Here is a 22341-nt window from a genome sequence, read left to right as displayed (position 1 = left end):
GGATTCGATTCGACATTTTCTTCAGCGAAATCATTCGGCCTATTTTATAGGTATTTAAATTATTTTGAAACAATTTTGCTATTGCAGTGGTTTTAATGCATTTGTTTCATTAACATGTAGAAAAACAATTACTATTGGTTGAGATATTTCACTATACACCGTAAAAATATCATTCAAAGTTAAATGATTCATCGGAATAAACTCAACATTCCCGATTTGACGTCACAAGACTTCGATTACGGCGATATTCTGATGATTATGTAGTAAAAGAAAGGATGAATACAACTCTTTGCTTTCCTTCTGATTCTTCACCAATACGTTTAGTTCGAAGTTTACACTAAAGAGACTTCACTGTGTTTAACCTATCAAACAAAACATTTACAACGTTTTCCAGACAGCTTACTTTATTCTGAAATCATTTACAATAATGAAAGCAAAACACTGTTGCTGTCAGCTTCTTCAGCAATTGGTACATTTCACCCCGCACTCGATGAGTTGGCCACCCAACGGTTCCCCCCTCGGCTGTGGTCGTTCGCACCCTAAACCGTTTTCCATTTTCGCCCAAGCTGGCGTCACGCATTCCAGTCGATTTTTGCCAACCCGCAACGAATCACATCCTCCTTTAAAGCCATTTGAGCAGAATTTGCTATCGAAAAGCGCTGGGTGTGTAATACCATCTAGAACGATAAAATAAGATGAGATAGTCAGATGGTACGAACACGGCCGGATGGGGATGAAGCTCAGCCCGATGGCGTGAGGCAAAGGACTCCTCCTTGCGGTCGCCTGTTCGAAGGAGTGGAAATTTGCTTCGCAAACAAAAATGTGTGCTTCAACCGCATTTTCAAATGTGCATGTGATAGTGTGTACGCTAGCCCCGTCCCACCCGTCCACCGAACGGGCCATGCTCTTCAAAGTGCAGGCCTTTTCTCTCCCTGGGACAGCCGCCACCCAAAAGCCCACAGTGAGCCACCGAAACCGAAGGAACGAAACGAAATGACCCACGATCGCTCGCGGAGCCATTTGGAAAGAAAACCAAAAAAAAAAAAAGAAGGAAGAAAAACCCCCACCCGAAAACAAAAAAAAAAATACCTCCAAACGGGCGGTCCCGGGCGCTGGCTTCGAACTTCCATCATGTTTTTTAAGTGGTCAAAGGAAGCCGCGGCCTTAGGTGTCGGTTAAGCTAATTGGTAGAAGATCAAAGGCGCCGACAATGTGTTTAAGTACGATATAATACGGTAAAAGATGGGGAGCAAGGAGTGCGGGACGGCCCTTCATCGTCATTCCCCAATCCTCCACCCTGCCCTGGGTGTTCCCCAGGCCATCCCACACCTCCTCTCCTTTGTGCGCATCCTTCCCCAGCGCTCTCAACAGGTAATAACTCTATCTCACTCATCTCGCACAAACCGTGGGGAGGCCCTCCCAAGCTGCGCAGGCACCGAAGGAAAAGAACTCTCGCGCCCGCAAATCTGGACCGCCAAGAAGGAGAGGACGGTGAAGGGTGCTTTGCCTAACAACAACTGACTGCATTGATCAGTTTCTGCGCAAGCATGCGCAGTGGGCGATGAGGGTACATACGCGAAAGGGGCGATGGGGCGATGAGGCGAAAAACACTGAACACCACACACACACGCATCATAATGAAAATTAAAGTCCAAAGAGATTGAAATATGTTATTAAAGAGCGGCCAGCGTGGCGATCGGGATGCAGCGCGATGGGTCCGACTCTTGGCCGCGCGAATTTCGATTGCTTTTGCAGCGGAAAAGGAGGGACGAAAGGTGCTACAATCGCAGGGGAAGGAGGAACTATGTGTATCTTTATAGGGGGGAAAATGAATTCAAATAATAATGCAATCCTTTCTTTGCCGCTGAGCGCTGAGAGAAATGCAAATAAACGTTAATTAGCTTGGCTGATTAGATAACATGAAGATTTAATAAAAGGCATTTTACAGTAGTATTCTTAATATTGGATTTGTATTTGTACTTGATTTTGAATTGAAACTATACCGGATAGAACGCTCGAAACTATTGCTTCCTCTGCACACAGGAACAAAACAAAAAAAGAACAGGAACATCACAAAGAACCCATCAAAGAAAGGAGAAAACAGCTGAAATCGATACTGAACGGTACATAATTTCAACAATCAAACTTTTCCATTTTAATTGCTCGACTTATTTTGCATTGCGGCAGCCCCACCACCAAAAAAAAAACACCTATCGGATCGTTTGATGTGATTGAAGGCATAAGCATAATCTACTTCCATCTACCTCCGTTCTCACCTCCTTCTAAGGAATCACGAATTGGTGGAGGCGTTTTGTACGGGCTCGGACTCGACCCGCGTGCTGGCTACTGGTCTACCGGGCGGCCCGGTTTCGGGGGCCCTGTTGATGTGGCACGGCTCTACCGCATCTGGAACGTCGGCAGCTTCGTACTTGATCATAGCTCTCGCGAGCGTTGCGTGGCGTTTGCAGGGGAACATTTTCAGCATCATCAGCATAAATGGATAATGAATGAGCGGCATCACGAAATGAGGCCCTGTGCCATCGTATTTTACACTTCCTACTTTAGGCTTTTTTGTGTGTGTGTTGTTCTTGCTCGGTCCGAGCTTGCCTGCTGTCGGGGGTTGCACTGATTTCCTCCTGTAGGTGCGCGCGCGCGTGTGTGTGGGCCCACCATGGCCATGTGTGTGAGAGTGGGTAAGGTGAGCCGAATTTTACAACGTTGAAATCGGGCGTTATTTAAGGCTGTGGCGGGGGAAGTTGGAGTTTGAGGCAAAATTGATAAGAAATTCTTCAGAGAATCTAAAATTTTATTATTTTATTTCGACTTTTTATACTTCAAGCATACGGTTTATGTCAGTGCTTGAGGCGGTATAATCACAACTGATAAAACGATTTTTCAAACTGATAAATGTATGTCCTTTCATCCCTTTGATTGTGCTTCCTTACTAGCCGCTCAAACCAGGAAAACACACTTGTAAGCAACATAATTAAATTCTTGATACGCAAACACTCGTGACGCAAACAGATAAATTATCGCTCATCATTAGTAGGCCTATCGCTTCAGCTAGGCCCTTCAGCTGCACTTTGGATCATCGGGACGAGGAACGCAACTCTACAAAAAGTTGAACAAAAAAGAAGAAACGATGTACAAGTGTCCGTAACAGATTCACTGATTTGTTTTGGTGACGCCTTTTTTCGACTTCCCTTTGGGTGGTGATAAGAATTTATCATCGCGCTCCGAACTAATGCAGTCACACGAGGACACACACACACACACGCGCGTACATTCCTGCTAGTGTGTCAAAACAGGAATGGCGCTCGGAACAAGTGCGCCGTCATCGATTGTCACGATGTTTTTCCCCGCTCTCGCTGAGGGGACGAACAGTCTCTGGGGTCGGCGACGAGATTGAAGGCAATTTTTGATGGTCGATTTCACGCCGGCCTTTTTATGAGGTGCTGAAATGAAGTGCCCACCCTAGCGCCCGGTGATGCTGGTGGAAAAGGGTGTGTTTTTATGAGCTGTAGGCATATAAATCTTGCCTTGCACACCCAGCCGGCAGCTACCGCACTCGGGCACGCCGGCTTGATCGATGGAAATGGGGGAATGCGGGTTTGGGGGGGCACGGGGTTGCAGGGCGATAGATGCGCTCGGTGCACATGCACAACACACTCACACACACACACACACACTCAAAACAGACATGCGAGACGTGCATCACGCTTTCCCGGGTGCGCTTAATAGGCTGAAAATGATATTACAGTAGTGAGGGCACGGTGCGCAATAAAACCCACCGGACCATCGGTAAGTGAAACGGTGGCTGGGAGGATTGTACGATGATCTGTCATTACTGTATAGATTGCATGTAGTTGCTAAACGTGCCTGGAACACATTTGCACGGGTCACATTGAAACATTGAATTGAATTGAACTATAGAAATGAAACAAAATCCGTCAATTGTGTCTTCTGAACCACAAAGGATAACCTAAACATAATTTTTCAACGGACTAGAAAACTTCTTAAATTTCTTGTAACGTGATACCCTAGCACTTACTAACCAACACAACGTAGTTCTTGCTACACAGAGTTTTGCGAAAAGTAACGCAGTATTTTGCGTTAGTATTATCGCGTTAGTATTTTATATCGAATTGGAATGAACAAATGGTTGAGAGACGGCCATTTTTTCTCAACCAGAACAAATGGTTGAGAGACAACAAAGGTTGTGACAATATTTCCTACAAAACTATCACTATTTTGTTAACTATACTATTGCTTGCATGGGTCATGTTTTAATTCTACGTCTTAGGATATCTAAAAAGTGTTTGTCTTATATTGAAATCTTTCATTTGAGTTCATTTTATTAAAATATATCATTCAAAACATAAGGTGATTAATTTCGTCTTTCCCAAGAATGGAAAGCATGATCCTTGAGATGCTTGAATCTAGGACCGGCAGTGAATAACCAGATGTTTGAATTGGATAGTAAGGCTGTGAATTTATCGGTGAGGCCTTGAAACCGAAACTTTTCACAAACATCGAACATTAGAGTATGCTTTTAAATTGCAAATATGCACTCTTTAATTTCTTTTATTATACGATAGCTATTTCCTGCTTCTGCATCATTTTATCCTGTTCTGATTATCTGGTTCCAACACTTCCTAGCCATCCAAGAACCAATACTTAAAATACAATACTTATAATTGAAATAAGAAAATGTTTTCAGTTCGAGAATTTTACAACATGAACTAGAAAAAATAAGAGTGTATGATTGTCGCTACGCCTAATTCGTTTCGTTCAATCGGATATGCTCATCCGTAATCGATTTTGTTGTTCATATCCGTGAACCAAAATCTACAGTACAAACTAATTAAACAATCAAACAAACAAATAAATCACTTCGCTTTCTGCTGCGAGGTTTTTCGATAGGGTACGGCCATACCCCAGTGTAAAAAAAACATTTAGGGTTGACTGTCAGCATCCAACACAAAAATGTGAACCCGCATCCAACACATGAAGGGGTTCCGAGGTAGAATTCTGGCAACAAAATGTTGTGAAGGAAGCACTTTTTTTTGTGAGAGTGAAATCAAAATGTGTCGAATTGTTGTTTTTTATGACAAATTTTAAATTCAATAAAATGTGATAAGTGCCGTTTGTGATTTAGATGAAGTAACCATCACAAGTAATGAGGTGAAGCAAGTTAGTTAACGATCATCTGTTAAGCAGGGTTTTTTTTTCTAGCGCTCTGTCATGCGTTGACTGTAGTTTTTCATTTTTGCGGAAGATTCGGAAATTGAATATGATTAGCATTTTTCAATTACGCTGTTTACTTTTATTTGTTGCAGCTCAAATCACTCAATTCTGAATGAATGGATCATTTAGGAACAATAACACAGACATGCAAAAACTAACGTCGTTCTTGTGTAGGATTTCCACGTGAAAAACGGTAAGTACAAGCATAATTTGCTTTTTCACAGCATCTTTTATTGATGAAAATTTGAAGTTTGGCTACAATGATGTTTTCAATTTGCAGCTCAGCTATTCTATTCTTCACTTTAGATTTGATTTGGATGATGTATTCATATTTTTAGTGCATGATAATATTTCTTTTTTGCTTCTTTACTCAATCAACATTGATGGTAGCGTTTATTAACATTTTAACTTAACTTAACATTTAAGCTTAACATAGATAAGCGTAGTGAAAAGAATCTATTACATTCCATAGATTTGTTAGAAATTTCTAGACGAACAGTTTGTTTGTATAGGAACACATAATATTGTTTTAGAGTGCAAATTTTGCAATTCCAAATATTTTCATTACAGATTAAAATACAAATATTTACTTATTGATGAACAGGCATGTATTATTTCCTGGAAAATTTCTCTTAAAGGAATGTTTTCAATTCGTAAATAGTAATGGCTTGTATCATGAAAACTCATCTCATCAATTTATTAGCACTCTCTCTCTCATTTCTGTAATATTCTAGTAAAAAGAGAATAGCATATCCTATTATATTTTTTGTAATCTTTCAGAGAAAATCTTTACTGCAGGATAAAGAAAAAAAGTTTGTATAAGAGAAGCAAATATAAGCAACACTAAATTGCATTACAGCATTATTACATTATTATAGCCTCCTAACACTACCAGCTGACGAAACTGCTTATACCTAGATCAGTTATAAATCATATTTGTTCTTTGGAACTAGCACTTCATAGCACTTCAAGACTTTTGTTTGTTTATGTTTATTTGTCGCAGCCTTGCTTACCTTGTGATTATAGGACCCACCATCGAAAATATTCCACGTAATCGCAATCAGTTTGAGATCCGTGTATGAAAGTTATGTGACTAGCTTGAGCCTTATGTTTCTAGGCAAATTGGTTTGATTTTCTATCCTGCTTGTATTCGTTTAAATCTTCAAAGAATATTAAGGAAATTTCCAGATTTTGGTGTATAATGCGAATGCAGATAACTGGTGTTGGTATCCTGTTCCGGACATATAAGCAATGGATTTTAGAAAAATAAGATCAATTGTTTAAGCCACACGAAACAGTAAAAATGATGTTCGATTTGATAATGAACAGATGAACCTTAAAGGATCATATTTCAATATATCTGATAATAATTAAACAAACAGAAATTCTTGAGTTATTTTTTTATCAAAGTTGTACTTAGTAGAAATCACAGTCGTTAATATATTTCCTATTAAGAACTTACAGAGAAAGCGTTATTAGTTGATACGTTACAACGGTAGTTGATTTCTATTGCTCTTAAACTTGTTGCACCCTTCCTTATATATACACTCACACGCAGAATGGAAATAAAAAGTAAAAATACAAATAATTAAGATTGAAATCTTTAATTAACGATCCAGCGCTGGACGGTGTGCACAAACACTTGCTTTTGCTGCTAATCGAACAGTCGGTTTACACCGGCAGTCCGGCAAGCTGATCGCTGTAAATCGGTTTTCCATTGCAAACCGTTGCAGACCGATCCATCACAAATATGCTGCCGACTAGAGTATGCCACCGTCTGGTGCACCGGGTGTTACCGGTTCGGTACGGCGCTATTTGTCGAATTTCCTCTCTAATATCGCCGACATCCTACGATGTCGAGATCATCGGCTCCTCCAATGATTCGCTGATCATCATCGCGCAAACGATCATGGCTAAACGAAGGCAATTACGAACGATCGACGGTGGCGATCCGGGACGTAGCGTTGGCCACCGAGCTGATCGGTTTTGCGGAAGGGAAAGCACAAATAGACGATGGATTTGATGTTTTCAGCGATTTTATCGATCGATCGACATGCTGGGAGCTTGTTTCGTTGCAGCACGGTACGGAGCGGAGTGGGGTGCGGAGCGGCTCGGTTCGGAAGCGATATTAAATATATTTTTAGCAATTAGCCAATCGAGATGAAAAGCGACCGAGTCACGGCTAAAAAGGGGGCCTAAATTGAGGTTTGCTGCATGTCCGACTTTCATGTTTGGTTTTTAAAAGCACATCGCATGAAAGGGCGAAAGAAATCTTTAATTATTGGAGGAATAAACACTTTCCAAGCACGATTATTGTTCTTCCGGTAATTTCATGTTGATCGGAACCGATTTTTTATTTCCAATAATGAATGTTTAATGTGAGGCATAGTTTTTGGGACAATTGTTTGGTAACTTGTATAAAAAAACTAGTATGAAATCGTTGCCCTTTCCTTGCTCTATCAAAGTCGAACACAATATAACGCTAAGTGCTGCCAGCATGTGTCTGTGTAACCAGATTCCTAATTACACTTAAACATACCGATATTCTGCCACCGGCAAATACCATCAATCGTGCCACATTAATTAAATGTCCGAGTCTGTCGGTGAGTGGTTCACGCAGTGTGCTCGCCACCCAAATCGGACCCCAAAACGGCCCCCAACGGTCTGTTTGCAGTGCTTGACAGCTGTCAAGTCGTCATTGGATTTTCACGTGTGACGACGACTACCGATTCTCAATCCAGCAGTACACAGGTACACACACACATACACATATATTCAAACACACAGTTGCCTCACGCCATCCAATCTGTTTTCGGTTCCACGTTGTCAGTAGTTAGTAGCTTTAACGATGGCATAGCACATGCAATCCTATCTCCATGCCCCAGTTACTTCCCAAATCCCGCCAGCTAGAGTGGTGCTTCGTCTCGAAGAAACTTCATTAAAATGAATTATTCGTACACCGGTACCTGTGTACTGGTAATGAAGGGGGTAATGAAGTAGCATGGGGCGGCAAATATCGATTTACTAATTGGAATTGAATACTCTACCATACCACTCTTGCTGTTGGTAGGAGCTTCCATGCGAGTGCTCAGGGAAAAATCAAGCGAAGAAAAAACTGTGCTAAATCAACATAAAATTAATACCGATATTACATGTACTCAGTCAATATTTTACATATTTAACGAAGCAGCAAACAAAGCGGCACAGGTGCTTTCCCCCTTTTTTGTATGTCCGTGCCGCCCGGTAGTATGGTTAGTTCCCATATACATTTCTTTCTTTCGCTACGTTCTTGATTCAAGGTGGTGAGGATAAAAACTCCAGCAGCAAAACGCAGCCACAAAAAGGAGGTTTTGATCGTCCCAAGCATTTTGCAAGATTGTGCGGTCGTGCATCTTGTACTATTCGAGAGGGGCCAGCAAGGTGTAGTTTGAATTTTTAATAATAAGACATCCGTCATCATCCACGAACCCGTATTCGGTTTCCTTCAGCGAACGGTTTCACAGCAAACAAGGTAGTCAGCATGATGTTGTTATCGTTATTATACGCTGTAGTTTTTTGCTGCTGTGCTCAAAGCAACCACGCACCGTGTATCAGAAACTGTTCAGTTAACAAGGGACCAAACCTCCAAACTCAAGAGCACGTCCTGCTGCACGCACCACGTAAGACACGTGGCCCTCGGTGGGTGGCGCAAGTGAGGGAGGAAAAGGTGCAACACTGCTGATTGTAATATAATGCAGAGGTGTACGAATTAATTAAGAGCACATTTTCTTGCTTTTCGTGCGCTTGTCCCTTCCTGACTTGTGTTCTCTTTCTTCCCAAACGCCAATACCGCTAATTTGTGACCTAGTCTGGTGGCGATTGGCCACATGCCAAGATTGACTGCTTGTGGCCGTTGTGAGAAAATGCTGCACTGCTGCTTAAAGAGAGTTCATTTTCATTAAACTAAGCAATCTCTAGGCACCTTTTCTTACTGGGTCGTATCCCTCGTTTTCGACCATTCGATGCGACGAGGCAAGGGCCGTTGCGTTCTTCATCACGTGCACCAAACTCCCAACGGGGAGTCCATAAATAATCGCATCTACATAACAAATCGTGTGACTAGAACGGTGTTTAAAAGGCAGTTTGTCTTTATTTATGGTGAGCTGCAGTGCCTGGCCGGAAATCACGCCAGAGCTACTGCTGTTTTCCCCGGAACTCCCGGTTTGGGGTGAAGCGGTACACTTTGTTGCTGTTGTGTTTGTTTTTTGTACCGTCTGAAGCAAACGCAAAAATAAAAGATAATCTGGTCATTCTCGTACTGCAACAGTAAAGTAATCCAGCCTTAGAGGCAAGTGGTGTGATTGATATTGATTTAGCAAATAAATAAATCAATTCGTTGTACGCGACGAAGAGCTTGATTTAATTTTGGAATGCGATGGTCACATCTATTGTTTTATTTGCAGAGCAGCAAGGTTTAGTTTGAGAAATTGGGAGGAAACAAAAGAACACTGTAACAAAATTCTTGCGATTGGAAGATTGATTCCAAACTGGAAGTTGAGTTCATTTTTTTAGTAACATAACTTCCAATTGAATTCATACTAGTTATTTGATACTAGATTTGTATGTATTTTGCTACTATTTTTACTATTTTTGATTATGTGTGTGAGGGCCTCATAACTAAACACACTCAAAGCCTCGACTCGATTAATCTGCTACTGCTAACCCTCAATTGAGCAATGTCATTCTCTTCGCGGCTTGTGATGTATAAATAATTCTGCGACAAAGAATTTTACGACCAAGAATTTTGCGACCAAGACTTTTGCGACCAATATTGTTGCGACCAAGAATTTTGCGACCAAGAATTTTGCGACCAAGAATTTTGCGGCCAAGACTTTTGCGACCAAGAATTTTGCGACCAAGAATTTTGCGACCAAGAATTTGCGACCAAGACTTTTGCGACCAAGAATTTTGCGACCAAGACTTTTGCGACCAAGGCTTGGGAACAAAAATCGTTTTTGGTTGCTTCATTGGTTTCTATGCGCGGACCATACTTCACAAGTCTCGAGTAAAAATAGCAAGGCCCCATTGAGGGTACACGTCGCCGCAACGAGTATTTACGATAACTCTTATACGATACAGGATTTTCTAGGATAGGCTAATGATTGTAAAATGCTTTATTAAACTCAGGCCGGTTCATACAACCTGAATGATTTTCTCATTTGAAACGTTTCTCCACATATAGGGCTGGGTATATTTTTTTTGTCTAAATGAAAGTCGAAAAAAACTTAAATTTCACCGAAGTAATTAAGTCCCAATAGTTGAGTCAGAGTATTAATGCAGCCAGACAAAATAGACCATCAATATTATTAACATTTATGTGTTAACATTCTCCTAGCAGTTTGGTTCGGAATTCAAACTTAATTAAGTTCTCTAGTAATCGAAATGAAATCAACAAGATGACTCTATCCGTCACCATTTAGCTGATATCGCCCAAATTATAAAGTCAACCATTTTCACTTCACTTTGTCAAAGAATTTGTCTCCAGACGGCTGGCCACTTGCCAGCAATGCAAATTTGATATGCAAATGCAATAAATTATCATAACATCTTTTTCCACCACATTGTTTCGTAATGTCCCTAACGTGAAATGAAACATTATTGCCATTCTTTGGCATAATGAAGCAATTATACTTTCCTTTCCATTGCAATCGAAACCAGCACTTAGCAGATGGGTGTATTATTGTACTTAATTTTTCGACCCAAACAACCCCCTTTCCCCATGATCGCAGAAACCCACACGATGATTATTTTTACGATTGGCTGCCGTTCACTGTGGGATTGAACTGCTATCTGTGTTTTCTTTTAAACGATGTCACACACATGGGAAAAGCATCTGGAACAGAGTGTAATAAAACCACCCTTATTTGTGTAAACTGAGCGGTAATAAACCCCTTTCATCCTCAGACAAGCCAAACCAAACAACCAAGGTCGCTTAATCTACAAACATCCATGCCAATGCCACAAGAGCGTTTGCGGTGATGTGTTTTTAGGATTCCGTTCGTTTTCCAATTACCAAAACGCCCTTTTTCGAGCTGCCGAGTTGTTCTCTTTTTTACTGCTTCTTGATAAAGAAAACCTACGGGGTCCTGAAAGGAAAACATACAAACACCATTTTGAATCGATTCCGCAGCCGTGCCACAATCGAAACGGGCACGTAAATACAATTTGCCTGCCTGCCTCGGTGCGTTCCCATTGGATGGGTTGGTACAGCAGTTTGCTCGGCTCAATCATTTGAATTGTACGAATGAATTGAACGATCAGGATGATACGATTTCATTCGTATTCTTTCCGTTGGCGTATTTTAATATATTCGACGGTCATCCACCAGCTGGCTCGATTCCCCCCGGTTTTTGGGCGCGCCTTGGATTGATAACCACTTTTCCGGTTGTTACTGCTTTCTCTTACCCTCCCGGAGAAGGATACGTTCCGTTGTTGTTGTTTTTGTTGTCGTGAATTAGGCAGCATCGGTTCCAACGGTGGCCCACTGAGTGTTGGGTCCTCCAGTTTGGCTGCTCAAGGGCGTTTCGATTAACAAACGACTAATAGCACCTTGGGTTAAGATACGGCCACTTTTGCTCGGTTGTAACACCTTCCCGCGCAGTGCAACGCTTTCCCGCTGGAGCTTCGAAATGCCAACGAATCGTGTGTAACGAATTGTTATTAAAGTTGATAATTTCTCGCTTTTCGTGTTTCGGTCTCTCGCTTCGCACGTCACCCGGCCGAGCCCGAGCCGGACCGCGTGTGGTCTCACGGGGCACATCTACCCTTCACCCAGGGATGCCTAACAAACAACGAAAAACATTCACCGTTGGAGACCACACCGCCGTGTATTTTTTAAAGAAACCGGTGAAAAAGGGTAAGTTCAAAAAACGCTGCCCCGCAAGAACGGTGCCAGAGCGCTTCTACTCAATTATTTAATAAAGCCATCATAATCTCCTCCCTGCGCTGGCTGGGACTGTGGTTTTGTTTTCAAATATCATCCTCCCCATCATCACCGACAGCGTGGATACGTTGTCGCACCGGGTGGCATTCGTCCCCGCAGTCGGGGATAATTTCTTTCGGAGTTTCGGCGGGGTTTTGGTTTTCCGCGGTGGCAACCGAACAGCTGCAAGCTTGATGGTGCGCTCATTGGGTAGGATAATAAGCTAACCCATCATTATTTGGGAGTTTTCCTCGCAGCAGCGACTCTCACGCGCGGGGCCACCCAATCAAGGCGGTAGGCAAAGAATGGAACCCGAGCCACGAAAAAGGGCTGCTCGGCGGCGAGAAAATGATGCTTAAATGGCCGCCCGGCTCGTTCGTCAGCTGGACAGTGTCTCAGGATATTTGATACCTCGATACCCGCCTACCCATAGCGTGCACATCCCTAAGCGACTTGATGTGATTGAAGTTAATTGAGATCATAACCGGGCAGCTGATTGGATAAACGGGGTGAAATTAACTCTAATGGGAAGAGTAGCTTGAACCCGTTCTCATTAAGGGGGCATATGGCTACCTGGTTTAGGGATTTGATATCACTATCACAAACAATTGTGCTATTATATTCTAGTTGCGATGGCTACTGGGTAGAACGCTTTGGATGGGAATTGAAATATTCTTGGCGTTGTAGTAGTACATAAACGAATAAACCAGGCCAGTTTTATCATGCAACTCAATTGTAATAAAAGCGTCACGATTTTTTAAAAGCTTTAGCAAGCGGTAAATTAGGGGTGACTTGAGAAAGCTCTCCTAATTTCCAGCTTCCATTAAGGGGGACTGGAGTAATACATCAATCTAAAACAAATTTACTTGTACAGCGACACACATTGTGTAAACTATGTTGGTTTGTTAATTTCACTAACTGTAAGGATCTTTTGAGAGATTTTAGCCCTTTCAATCCGTACGATGGTTAATTAATTAAAACTTAAAAAAAAAAGTCTATAACAGTTGTTTGGACAATAATTCTAACCGCATGATATGTAAGATTATCTTGATATCTAAACATTCTTATAGGTATAAAACGATCGAAACAGGTTTTTAAAGCTTACAAAACCAACACCTCCAAAAGTAATCTGCGATTTACAGCCTGTATTATTTCAGCCTTAAAGCTAAAATTAGATTTGAGTACCTGCTCGAAAAAATGCAACACAAGGTCGTGTTTTCATTTATCCCAAGATGCATTAAAGAGATCAGGCGGTGGAATCTAGAATCAAAAGGAATGTAGACCAGGTTGTCGCATGTTTTATTATAACCAAATTTGAACGACAGGACGGATGAAACCTTTTGCTCAAACATAATTATAAAATCTTCATTCAGAAGCAGAAGCGATAAAAATCAACCTTCTAAATACATGCACCTTGAGATAAGCCCACCTGTACATTATTCCCATTTTGATAGCTTCTCGAAAACTGCTAAACAATGCACAAAGTTGATGAGCTGAAATTTCAGCCTGCGATCTTAAAAAGGAAAATTACTCTCATTGGACATGAACCATTGCTTTTCAACCGGTTGTTTTTAATATTTACAGTCAAAATACTTAAGACTTTCATAATTCATCCTCATGTTCTATTTAGTTATTATTCATGAACACTTGCACAAAAAATATTTGCAACAGTAAGGTCTTTAATGATATCTAATGTTTTCTTTACTTGTCATTTTGTAACAAATTAACGAATAGTTGATAATGTCTTTGGGTTCTGCTCTTTTATGGACCGTTCCTCGTATTGTAGTGTTGTATTGTTTATTGTATTAAGTGAAATTAAGTATCAAGTTCAAGCCCCAAATGGACCGTGCCGCCATATGTAGGACTGGCTATCCTGCTGGGGGGGGGGGGGGGGGGGGGATCAATAAGTCACTGAAAGCCAAGCTCATTTCACTAGTGGGTACAGGTAGACCTTGACCGACAACGGTTGTTGAGCCAAAAGAAGGAGAAGAAGATCATACAATTATAAAGTTGAATTGTAAAAGAATGTAAAAAAAGAATAGATTTTTTGAAAGATTAAAATTAAAATTAACAGAAATCTAACGGAGTATAATGAATGAAGGACTGTGTTTAAACCCCAGTGAAAATAAAATAAAACTTCGAATCATCCATTGGTAATATAATACTGAAGTATGAATTCAACATAGAAAATATAAAAAAAAACACCGATTGTTATATATGAGACTTATAGAGTTCTATCTCATCAGTTTCTGTCACAAAACGTTTGTAACATTCCGACGGGTTGTACCACAATTTCTGATGTGATTTTTTCTGATGTGTGAAGAACCGTGAATTATTTGAAGCATAACTAGCATATATCAATAAATAATTTTTTTGAGAAATACTGAAACAATGCCATTAGAATCATGCTCAATATTTTGTATTTTGATATACGCTTGATCACCAATATGATGAATTGTGCATCTGAAGACTTCCGAATATTTGTTTGAAATTATTCCTGATATGCAAAAGATAGCTGTGATTGATATTTCTAAATAGAAAATTCATCTGATTAGCGTTCATAGTATTTATAATTCATCCGAATGACTAATAGACTTTTTGAGGAGTAACAAAATTAGTAACATAGAATGCTAAAAAAATGTTGAACTAGAATTTAAGAATCATATGAAAGAATTATGTGTTCAGGAATAATACCAAGTTTGAGCCAAAAAATTAGCATTGTTGTAGATTGTTCAAGCATAGTATGTACAAAGGTATTATTTTGATGTATGATACAAATATAAGTTTTCATGAAGGCTATACCAAACATATTAAAAAAGCAGCAACATCCTGATAAATGTGTACAATTAAATCATCATTAAACATTTAGCTTGTGAATGTGCTCTAATTGTTTCGAGGGTGATGATTGTTTCTTCGGGTCATAAACGCTTTCCACTGAAAATAGAATGCACTTCAAAATCCTTTGGGCATCATCATTCTGCCGCCACATCCATTATCACAAGTCACAAGACAGTTTATCAAATAACGATCACTGTCGGTGCTTCAAAAACCACTGTCAGCAATAAATGTAACAATCTGAACCAAATGAACCTTCAATTTCCACCGCTGCGGTCGAACATGCGGCTTGTGACCTACGTTTGTCAACACGTCATTACTTTTCCTTCCCGTGTTCTTTCATTTCTTTCATACACACGCACAACACGTTCGTCACTTACCGCTGTATTCCCACCGGAGGATGCAATGTGCCAAACGACACGGAAATCGAAACAGTACACACCGTTTAAGTTTTAGAGTCATATCAACTCTGAGTGTTCATTTTCATGTATTTCTTGATGTTTTCTTTTCCAATTCGTCTGTACGCTCTTGCACATGGGTTACGAAGGTTTCGCTGGTCACAGTTTTACATCAGTGACGCGCGAGACGGTCGTTCGCTAGATCCTAGCTGGGGTTTACGTGTACAGCTAGCAGCCTTTCTTACGTCTATAAACTTTACAATCACGAAATACACTGGGCCTTACAGAAGCTGAGGATGTGTTGCGAGAAGGTTTGCTATCGGTAGTACACGTTTGGGTGAGATTTTCCTGCTACATATTTTGCTAGTGCTTTTAAATTAATATACCTACATACGCTACGCAGCCTTGGGTTGAGCTCGGTTCACATCGATCGGGCAAGGGCGCTTGCGATGATTCTACACATTCACATACTACACTCCAACCGAACGCTGCCATACCAGTTCTGTGCCTTCTTCTATGAGAAACATATCTACACAAACTTCCCGCCGGTCATACAAAACAAACAAACAGGAGTTGGCGTTCGTTAGGACCTTAAGAAAAAAACATATTAAAAAAAACATCTCCAACGCGTCAACGCGAGCAGTTATCACACAACAGTAACCTAACCTAATCTGCAGTACAAAACGGCAAACAAAGAGGGGCGCTCGCCCACCAATAGAATATGGTATTGTTACGTTCAATAGTAATACTTTTCTTCATCTTTGAATCGGTGCTGAATCGGTCGCTACCTCTAGCTAAAATAATTACGCGTGAGTGTTACACATGTACAGGTCTAAAATCTGATTTGCAGTCTTGCCACCGTTGCGTCTTGCCAGATACACAGAAAGAACGTTCCCAAAATCAAAACATCACATATTCATTTACTCGCTATATGTACAAAACTGAACAAGAAGATAGGATCCTTCCCGTATGGTGTGTGAGGTGAACACAGACGGTGGTCACACCATAGCATTCAAAACGTGCGGGCCAACACACTAACAGACAGTTTAAAATCGAATATTGCCACAAGCGGGAGCCGGTCGACTCCGCTGCTGTACTTGCGAAAGTGCGTAGAGCCCTTTGCACACTTACGCCACTCTATCCAGACCGTGAGGATGTAGGAAGGATGCGCTGTTTGCGAGGAAAAGTTTGCTACGGTTAAGTTCCTGGGTTGGTTTCGCGGGGTTTTTTTATTCAGCGCGTGAGCGTGAAGAAGCTTACTTCTGTGGGCTGCCACCGTCGTCGTGCATGATTTTCTTCTTGAGAATGTTCATATCGTTCACATTCTCCAGGAACGTTTTGTGTGCGGACAGCACCTTCACCGTCTCGACGTCCTTCTTCAGCTCCTCCATGTCGCGCTTCAGCTTAGCCCGTCGGTTCTGGAACCAGGTGATGACCTGTGAATCGGGAGCAGGAAGCATACGCGACCAGTTAGTGAAAACTGTTGTAATGTTGGTCTGACAGAGTGGGGAAAAAGTTGCGGAAAAGTTGGGAAAACGGGGACTGTTGCCGGGTAGCCTGCACGCGAATGACACACTTACCTGTGCGTTGGACAGGCCGAGGGCGGCCGCTATCTCGTCCCGATCCGAAGGTGACAGGTACTTCTGGTACAGGAACCGCTTCTCCAGCTCGAAGATCTGATGGTTGGTGAACGCTGTCCGTGATTTCCTTTTCTTCTTTGGCTGCGGTCGGTTGGCGAACAGGTTTAAATGCGATTGTTCTGTAGAAAGAAAAGGAGAGAAAGAGAAACGGAGTGAGTGAGTGAGAAAAGGTCAGGGCAACATTAGTACAATTTGTTAATTGCAACGCTAAAATTGAAGACAAACAACAAAATGCTACGGGCAGGCTCAATCAAAGGCCAACACACCGACCGACCGACCGACCGACCGTTCGATTACGGTGTCCGAATCCGACCGATTGATCTTTACCATTGCGCGCTTTTCCCCCTATGCGGTACGTGCAATAATCGCCTTCCCTCAGGCCCCAGCTCCCTTCCCCCGACCGGTAGTCTACGGGCTACAGGCCACAGACACATCATCATCTCCCGGGCGCTTCGGTACGCAGCGGCACCTCCTTTTTGGTGGCTCGTATGTTTTTTTTGCTCCTGTTTAGCGGTGGTGGTGCTGCTATAAAAGCATAAAACTTTATTGAGATCTAATTTCCTCCTCAATGAGATGCCATTCGAGGGGCCTGATTTGGAAGGCCCGGGGCTGGCAAAAGCAGCCGATTGCTCACTTTCTGCTTTGTTTTAGTGGTGAGGTTGAAGCTTTGAAAGGTTTGTTGGAAAGTTGAAATGTTACTCCGTTTCGTGCGTCTGTTGATGGAGGGTACGTAATAAATAATTAAATATAATTGTTGGACTTTGATTAAACATAACGATTTGTCTCCAGACGGTTTGTTGAGTGGTTGGAAAACAAATAGAGCCATTTAAACTATTATCATTCTGCTATACGATCACGAGTTGTACTAAATGAAAATTATTGAAAAGCAAAAAACAGAAGCCATTTTCCGGTTGCCCGAAATCCCAACGATTAGACACACAAAAAACGAAAAAGCAACACTATCTCTCAAACGATCCTCAAAAACCCAACCGGGAGGAGAAAAAGACAAACCCACCCGACCAACACGTAAGCCTTCAAAACGACAACGACACTAATTAACATCCGAGTGAGAAACGAATCGACGGGTTTCGACCGACCCAGACACTCATATGTATATAGAAAAACAGGCATTTCACGTAACAAAGCCCCCGGTTTTTTGTTTTGTTTTTGGCCAAAGTCCGAAGAACGGTCGGGAGGGAAAAAAATCCCCCCGCCCGATCGCTCGCCGCCATGAAAAGCGTCGTCACTCGCACCGACCGATACCCACAGGGGGAAGAAATATTAAATTAAATGATAACATATTACGCGGCAGCGCGGAGGTTTCTTTGGTTAGCCGAAACAAGCCGCCTGCTGCTGCATGCGCCCGCGATCACATCCGCGCGCGCGGCGGATATGAAAGGCGGCGCGCACAAACCGGGATGATATGGAAACACCGGGAAGACACACGGAACCTTCCCGTTTCCCCGCTAAAGCTGCCGAGCGTTCGTAGTGCGCCGTTTTTTTTTTTTTTTCATTAATGGGGTGCCGTGGTGCCCGGGCGGATGCGATGTTCCACGGACATGCTTATTATTATGACGCGCTTTTTTGTTGTTGCTGTTGTGCTGTTGCCGTTGGTTGTGCTCTTTAGGTTCCTCTCGCTCGTTGTTATGTTTTATTTCAATCCATTTCCACCCGACCATTTGGGGCATCGTCTCGTTCGCGAGGCAATAAAATTATTAAAATTAAAATGAAGAGAACGATTTTGGCGGCTAGGCAATGTTACAAGATACAGAGAGAGAAAGGGAGAGAAACGGCAGAGAGTGTTGGTCAGGGCCGGATGATCGTCGGTAGGATTGAAGTGCGCCGCAGCGGAAAAGCCAAAGGATCCGTCGCTAGAAATGTTTCACTTTTCAAAACTTGGATTCAGATCGGCGGCCAACGACCACCGGCCGTAGAAACAGTAAACCGCCCAAATCCTGTTGGGCAATAAAGATGTCAACCGTATGGGGTAGTGTCGCTGCCACTCTCCGTGACAGATTGTAGAAGCGATCTGCGCGGTGACATTCGTGACAGGTAATTAGTGAGCATTAGCGAGCGTTTTGTGAGGTGCTTCAGTTGACAGAGCGAAGAAGAAATCGCAACAAAACTGCCTCGATTGTGCCAAAACAAATCCGCCATCCCGAAAGGCGGCAGCTGGGAGTGGGACACTGTTTTGTGTGTCGGTGTGTGCAGTGCGAAAAGCAACCAGGCACGTAAAACACTCACTTTGCGGTACAAATTGCAACATTAATTACCAAACATTACTATGATTTAGTGTGCCGTCGCTGTGAAATCGCTTTGATGAATGTGTGCGAGCGCGCATCAAACAGTTTCGGGTTCGGGTGATGCAACATCATAATGCCAACAACACCCAAACCCACACCCACGGATGCTGTGAGAGTAGAAACATGAGGCGGGTCGCGGTGAAAGCATAATTGCATCGAGCGACCGAGCGAGCGGCAACGATGGAAACGATGCAGAAAAGAACGCTGCGTTGCACCGGCTTGGTACCGATTGCATCTTTGCCGCTTTGCATAAAAGTGCAGAAATTGGTCACCCTTGACACCACCCCTCTGCCCGTTTCTTTGGAGTCGCATTCAAATCGATTCCGTCGCAAATTGACCGGCACCGAGCAGCGCGAGGCAGCTAATTAGGCTCTCGCGGGGTCCCAAATCGTCACTTCTCAGAAGCGTGCGAGTTCTACTCGGGTCGCCACATCGAATTGGGGGTGAAGGGGGTGGGGGGGGGGTCTTGCAGAAAGGGCCGGGTGACCGTGGTAGTTAATTGCCTTGCCATGCTGGATGCCGCACTCTGTTCCCGTTAAATGAACCGATTAACTGCGAGACGAACGCGCGCACACCGAGCAACACAGAGACGGGGGGGAGGGGGGGGGGGGGATGGTGCAACGGGGAGCCCTAAACCCTTCACACCGGCTAATTCTTTGATCTGCCTGCGCAGCGCTCTGCCTGGGTGTGCTAACGGCGCGATCAACCAGAGCTGATGCATAAGTTGGCGTTTTTGTCAATAAACTTGTCAAAAGGCGTCCCCACTCATGCCCGCCAAATCCCCACACACAGACACTCTGTTGTGCAGGCCGGTCGTTCCCTTGGTTAGTTGGAGGTCCCTCCGATCTTTTTTCTCTCTCTCTCTCTCTCTCTCTCTCTCTCTCTCTCTCTCTCTCTCTCTCTCTCTCTCTCTCCTTCGGTCTTCTTCGTTGGCGTTTTGCGCGATTCGTGTTTATGATTTCTCACCCACAGAATGCATCGTAGAGCGTTGCTGGATCTTGTTGCGATCAGATTCAGCACCAAAGCACCCGCCAGTTAAGAACGGTAGCAGTGTGAGGAGGCTTTTCACTTCCAGGAAAATCTCTAGTCGATGGTGGTGGTGTTGGCGAAAAAAAGAAGGAAGACCGATAAAAAATCGCACTAAAATTCCCGGGAACCATGACCACGGTGCCCTCTGCTTTATGGCACCGATAATTAGCTCCGGTGTCAATTCCAATCCAATCCATCCTCCTCGGTGGCTTCGGTGCTTACGGTGACTCACGGTGACCAAGACCGAGCGAACCCCGGTAAAAACCGGTAGGGTCGTAAAAATCACGGAACAAAGAACGCCCCTACCGTGTGGCCACCGTTTGCGCATCGTTTATGATGTTGGGTCGTGTTGGATCCCGCTCAATAGGAAAAGCACGCTGAAGCGTTAAAGCTTCAGAGGGCTTCCAACTTATTGACGGATTGACGAGCGAGACCTGCCCCGCTTTGTGGGAGACCCTTGTGCCGAAGGTAAATGAATGTATTAGCGTTTTGCTAAGCGTTCCAATGGCGTTCGATCGATACACAGCACCACAGCTCCAGATGGAATGAATGCCGCAACATAATTTGTGTACTTGATGGCTAACAGATACAGCAAGGCGATGTTTCAACGAACACACCTAAACCCTAGAGCAGTGGCACTAGCATTAACGACCCAGTGAGACACTCGACTACAACCTTCCAACTCCAGGACGATGGTGCGAAAACCGTGCGAAACCTACGAACACGCAGGGACAGTAACAGTAATGGCGAAACAGCGCTCGAATCGATGGTGTTCCGCGTGAGAGCACACACAGCCAGCCACTGCGTCAAATGGACGGTGACGGAGCACGGTTGAAGGGACGGCCGAGAGCCTTTACACAACAACACACGCACTCGGCGACCAGCGCGGCACAGTAAAACAAACAACAAGCGACCGGACAAATGCTGTCCCTTCGTTCCGCCTATGTGTGCGTGCGTGAATGAAACCCACTCCAGCATAAGATCATTCGCTTGTTTGTATTTGTGTAATGTTTGCGGCCCCACCTCTCCTCTCCCCCTAGTGGCCACACTGTGTTGGGGAGGAAAACGCATCCCCCCGAAAAAGCAAAAAAAAAAAAACAGTTGGAAACGAAAGCAACGAACGCGCTTGCGCTGCTGCTGCTGCGGCGGGGTGCGTAAGAAGAGGTTGATAAATTGTGATCATGAGCGGCCGGGCGGCTGGGGGTGTTGCAAGGCATGTATCCAAAGCAAGCCAGAGCAAGCGCCAAAGCGGGACCGGCAGGCAGCGCGAACGAAAGCGAGAACGGTCGACGACGCCGACTTTGATGTTGTTTGCTGGCAACCCCCGAAAAAAACCACGCCCCACGTAAGGAAGCGATGGCGCTTTGTGTTGGTGCTGGTGTTGCTGCGTTGGGTTCGTTCCTTTCGAACCTTCTTTCCAGCGCGTTTTGCGGGTGTCGTTTTTTGTGTTCGCTATGCTTTATGTTTCGGTGAGGAGAGTTGGGAAGTCTTACTGTCGCGCTATGTTGGAAGAGCTTCTAGCAAGCGGAAATTCTATCGATTGAACCAAATTTTTGTTCACTATAAGCGCGAATTCCCGAGGTAAAATCAACCCAATATGTGTATTTTAAGCTCCCTTGAACGTTTGTCCGCTTGGCGAACAATTAAGAAATAAAAGTTTTAAAACCGTTGAAATACAACCGACAAGTGCTCGATAATTAAATGGCATGATTAACGTGTGCTCCCTTCTCCCTCCTGCTGGCGTCTGATACTTCTTACGGTAAACAACTTCGATCCAAAATTGGTAGTTTGCTGACACCAATAAAACCATAATTGAACGGCCCAGCTTGAACGGCACCTAATTTGCAGTATTTTTTGCAAACAAACGTGAGTCGAGCGAGCGGAACGGCCACGTAGTCGGGCCTACCTTCGCCTTCAACCGGTGTCTT

General features: G+C 43.4%; 2 protein-coding genes across 2 annotated transcripts in view; both read right to left on the bottom strand.

Moving 5' to 3' along the window:
• The window catches only part of LOC120948371 (ABC transporter G family member 23), a 188339-nt gene that overhangs the window by 157010 nt on the left and 8988 nt on the right, over positions 1-22341 (bottom strand). The gene's annotated exons all lie outside the window — the stretch shown is intronic.
• The window catches only part of LOC120951341 (homeobox protein B-H1-like), a 29288-nt gene continuing 22434 nt past the window's right edge, over positions 15488-22341 (bottom strand). The window contains exons 2-4 of the mRNA XM_040370007.2: positions 17022-17200; positions 16702-16877; positions 15488-16611 (exon numbers count right to left, since the gene is read on the bottom strand). Coding sequence (XP_040225941.2) covers positions 16569-16611; positions 16702-16877; positions 17022-17200 — 398 coding nt within the window. The 3' untranslated portion in view covers positions 15488-16568. The remainder of the gene's footprint in view (positions 16612-16701; positions 16878-17021; positions 17201-22341) is intronic.

The sequence above is a fragment of the Anopheles coluzzii genome, chromosome 2 (genome assembly GCF_943734685.1).
Source record: "Anopheles coluzzii chromosome 2, AcolN3, whole genome shotgun sequence".
Taxonomy (NCBI): Eukaryota; Metazoa; Arthropoda; class Insecta; order Diptera; family Culicidae; genus Anopheles; species Anopheles coluzzii.
Note: the sequence above shows the minus strand (reverse complement) of the source record. Positions and strands in the feature narration are given on the sequence as shown.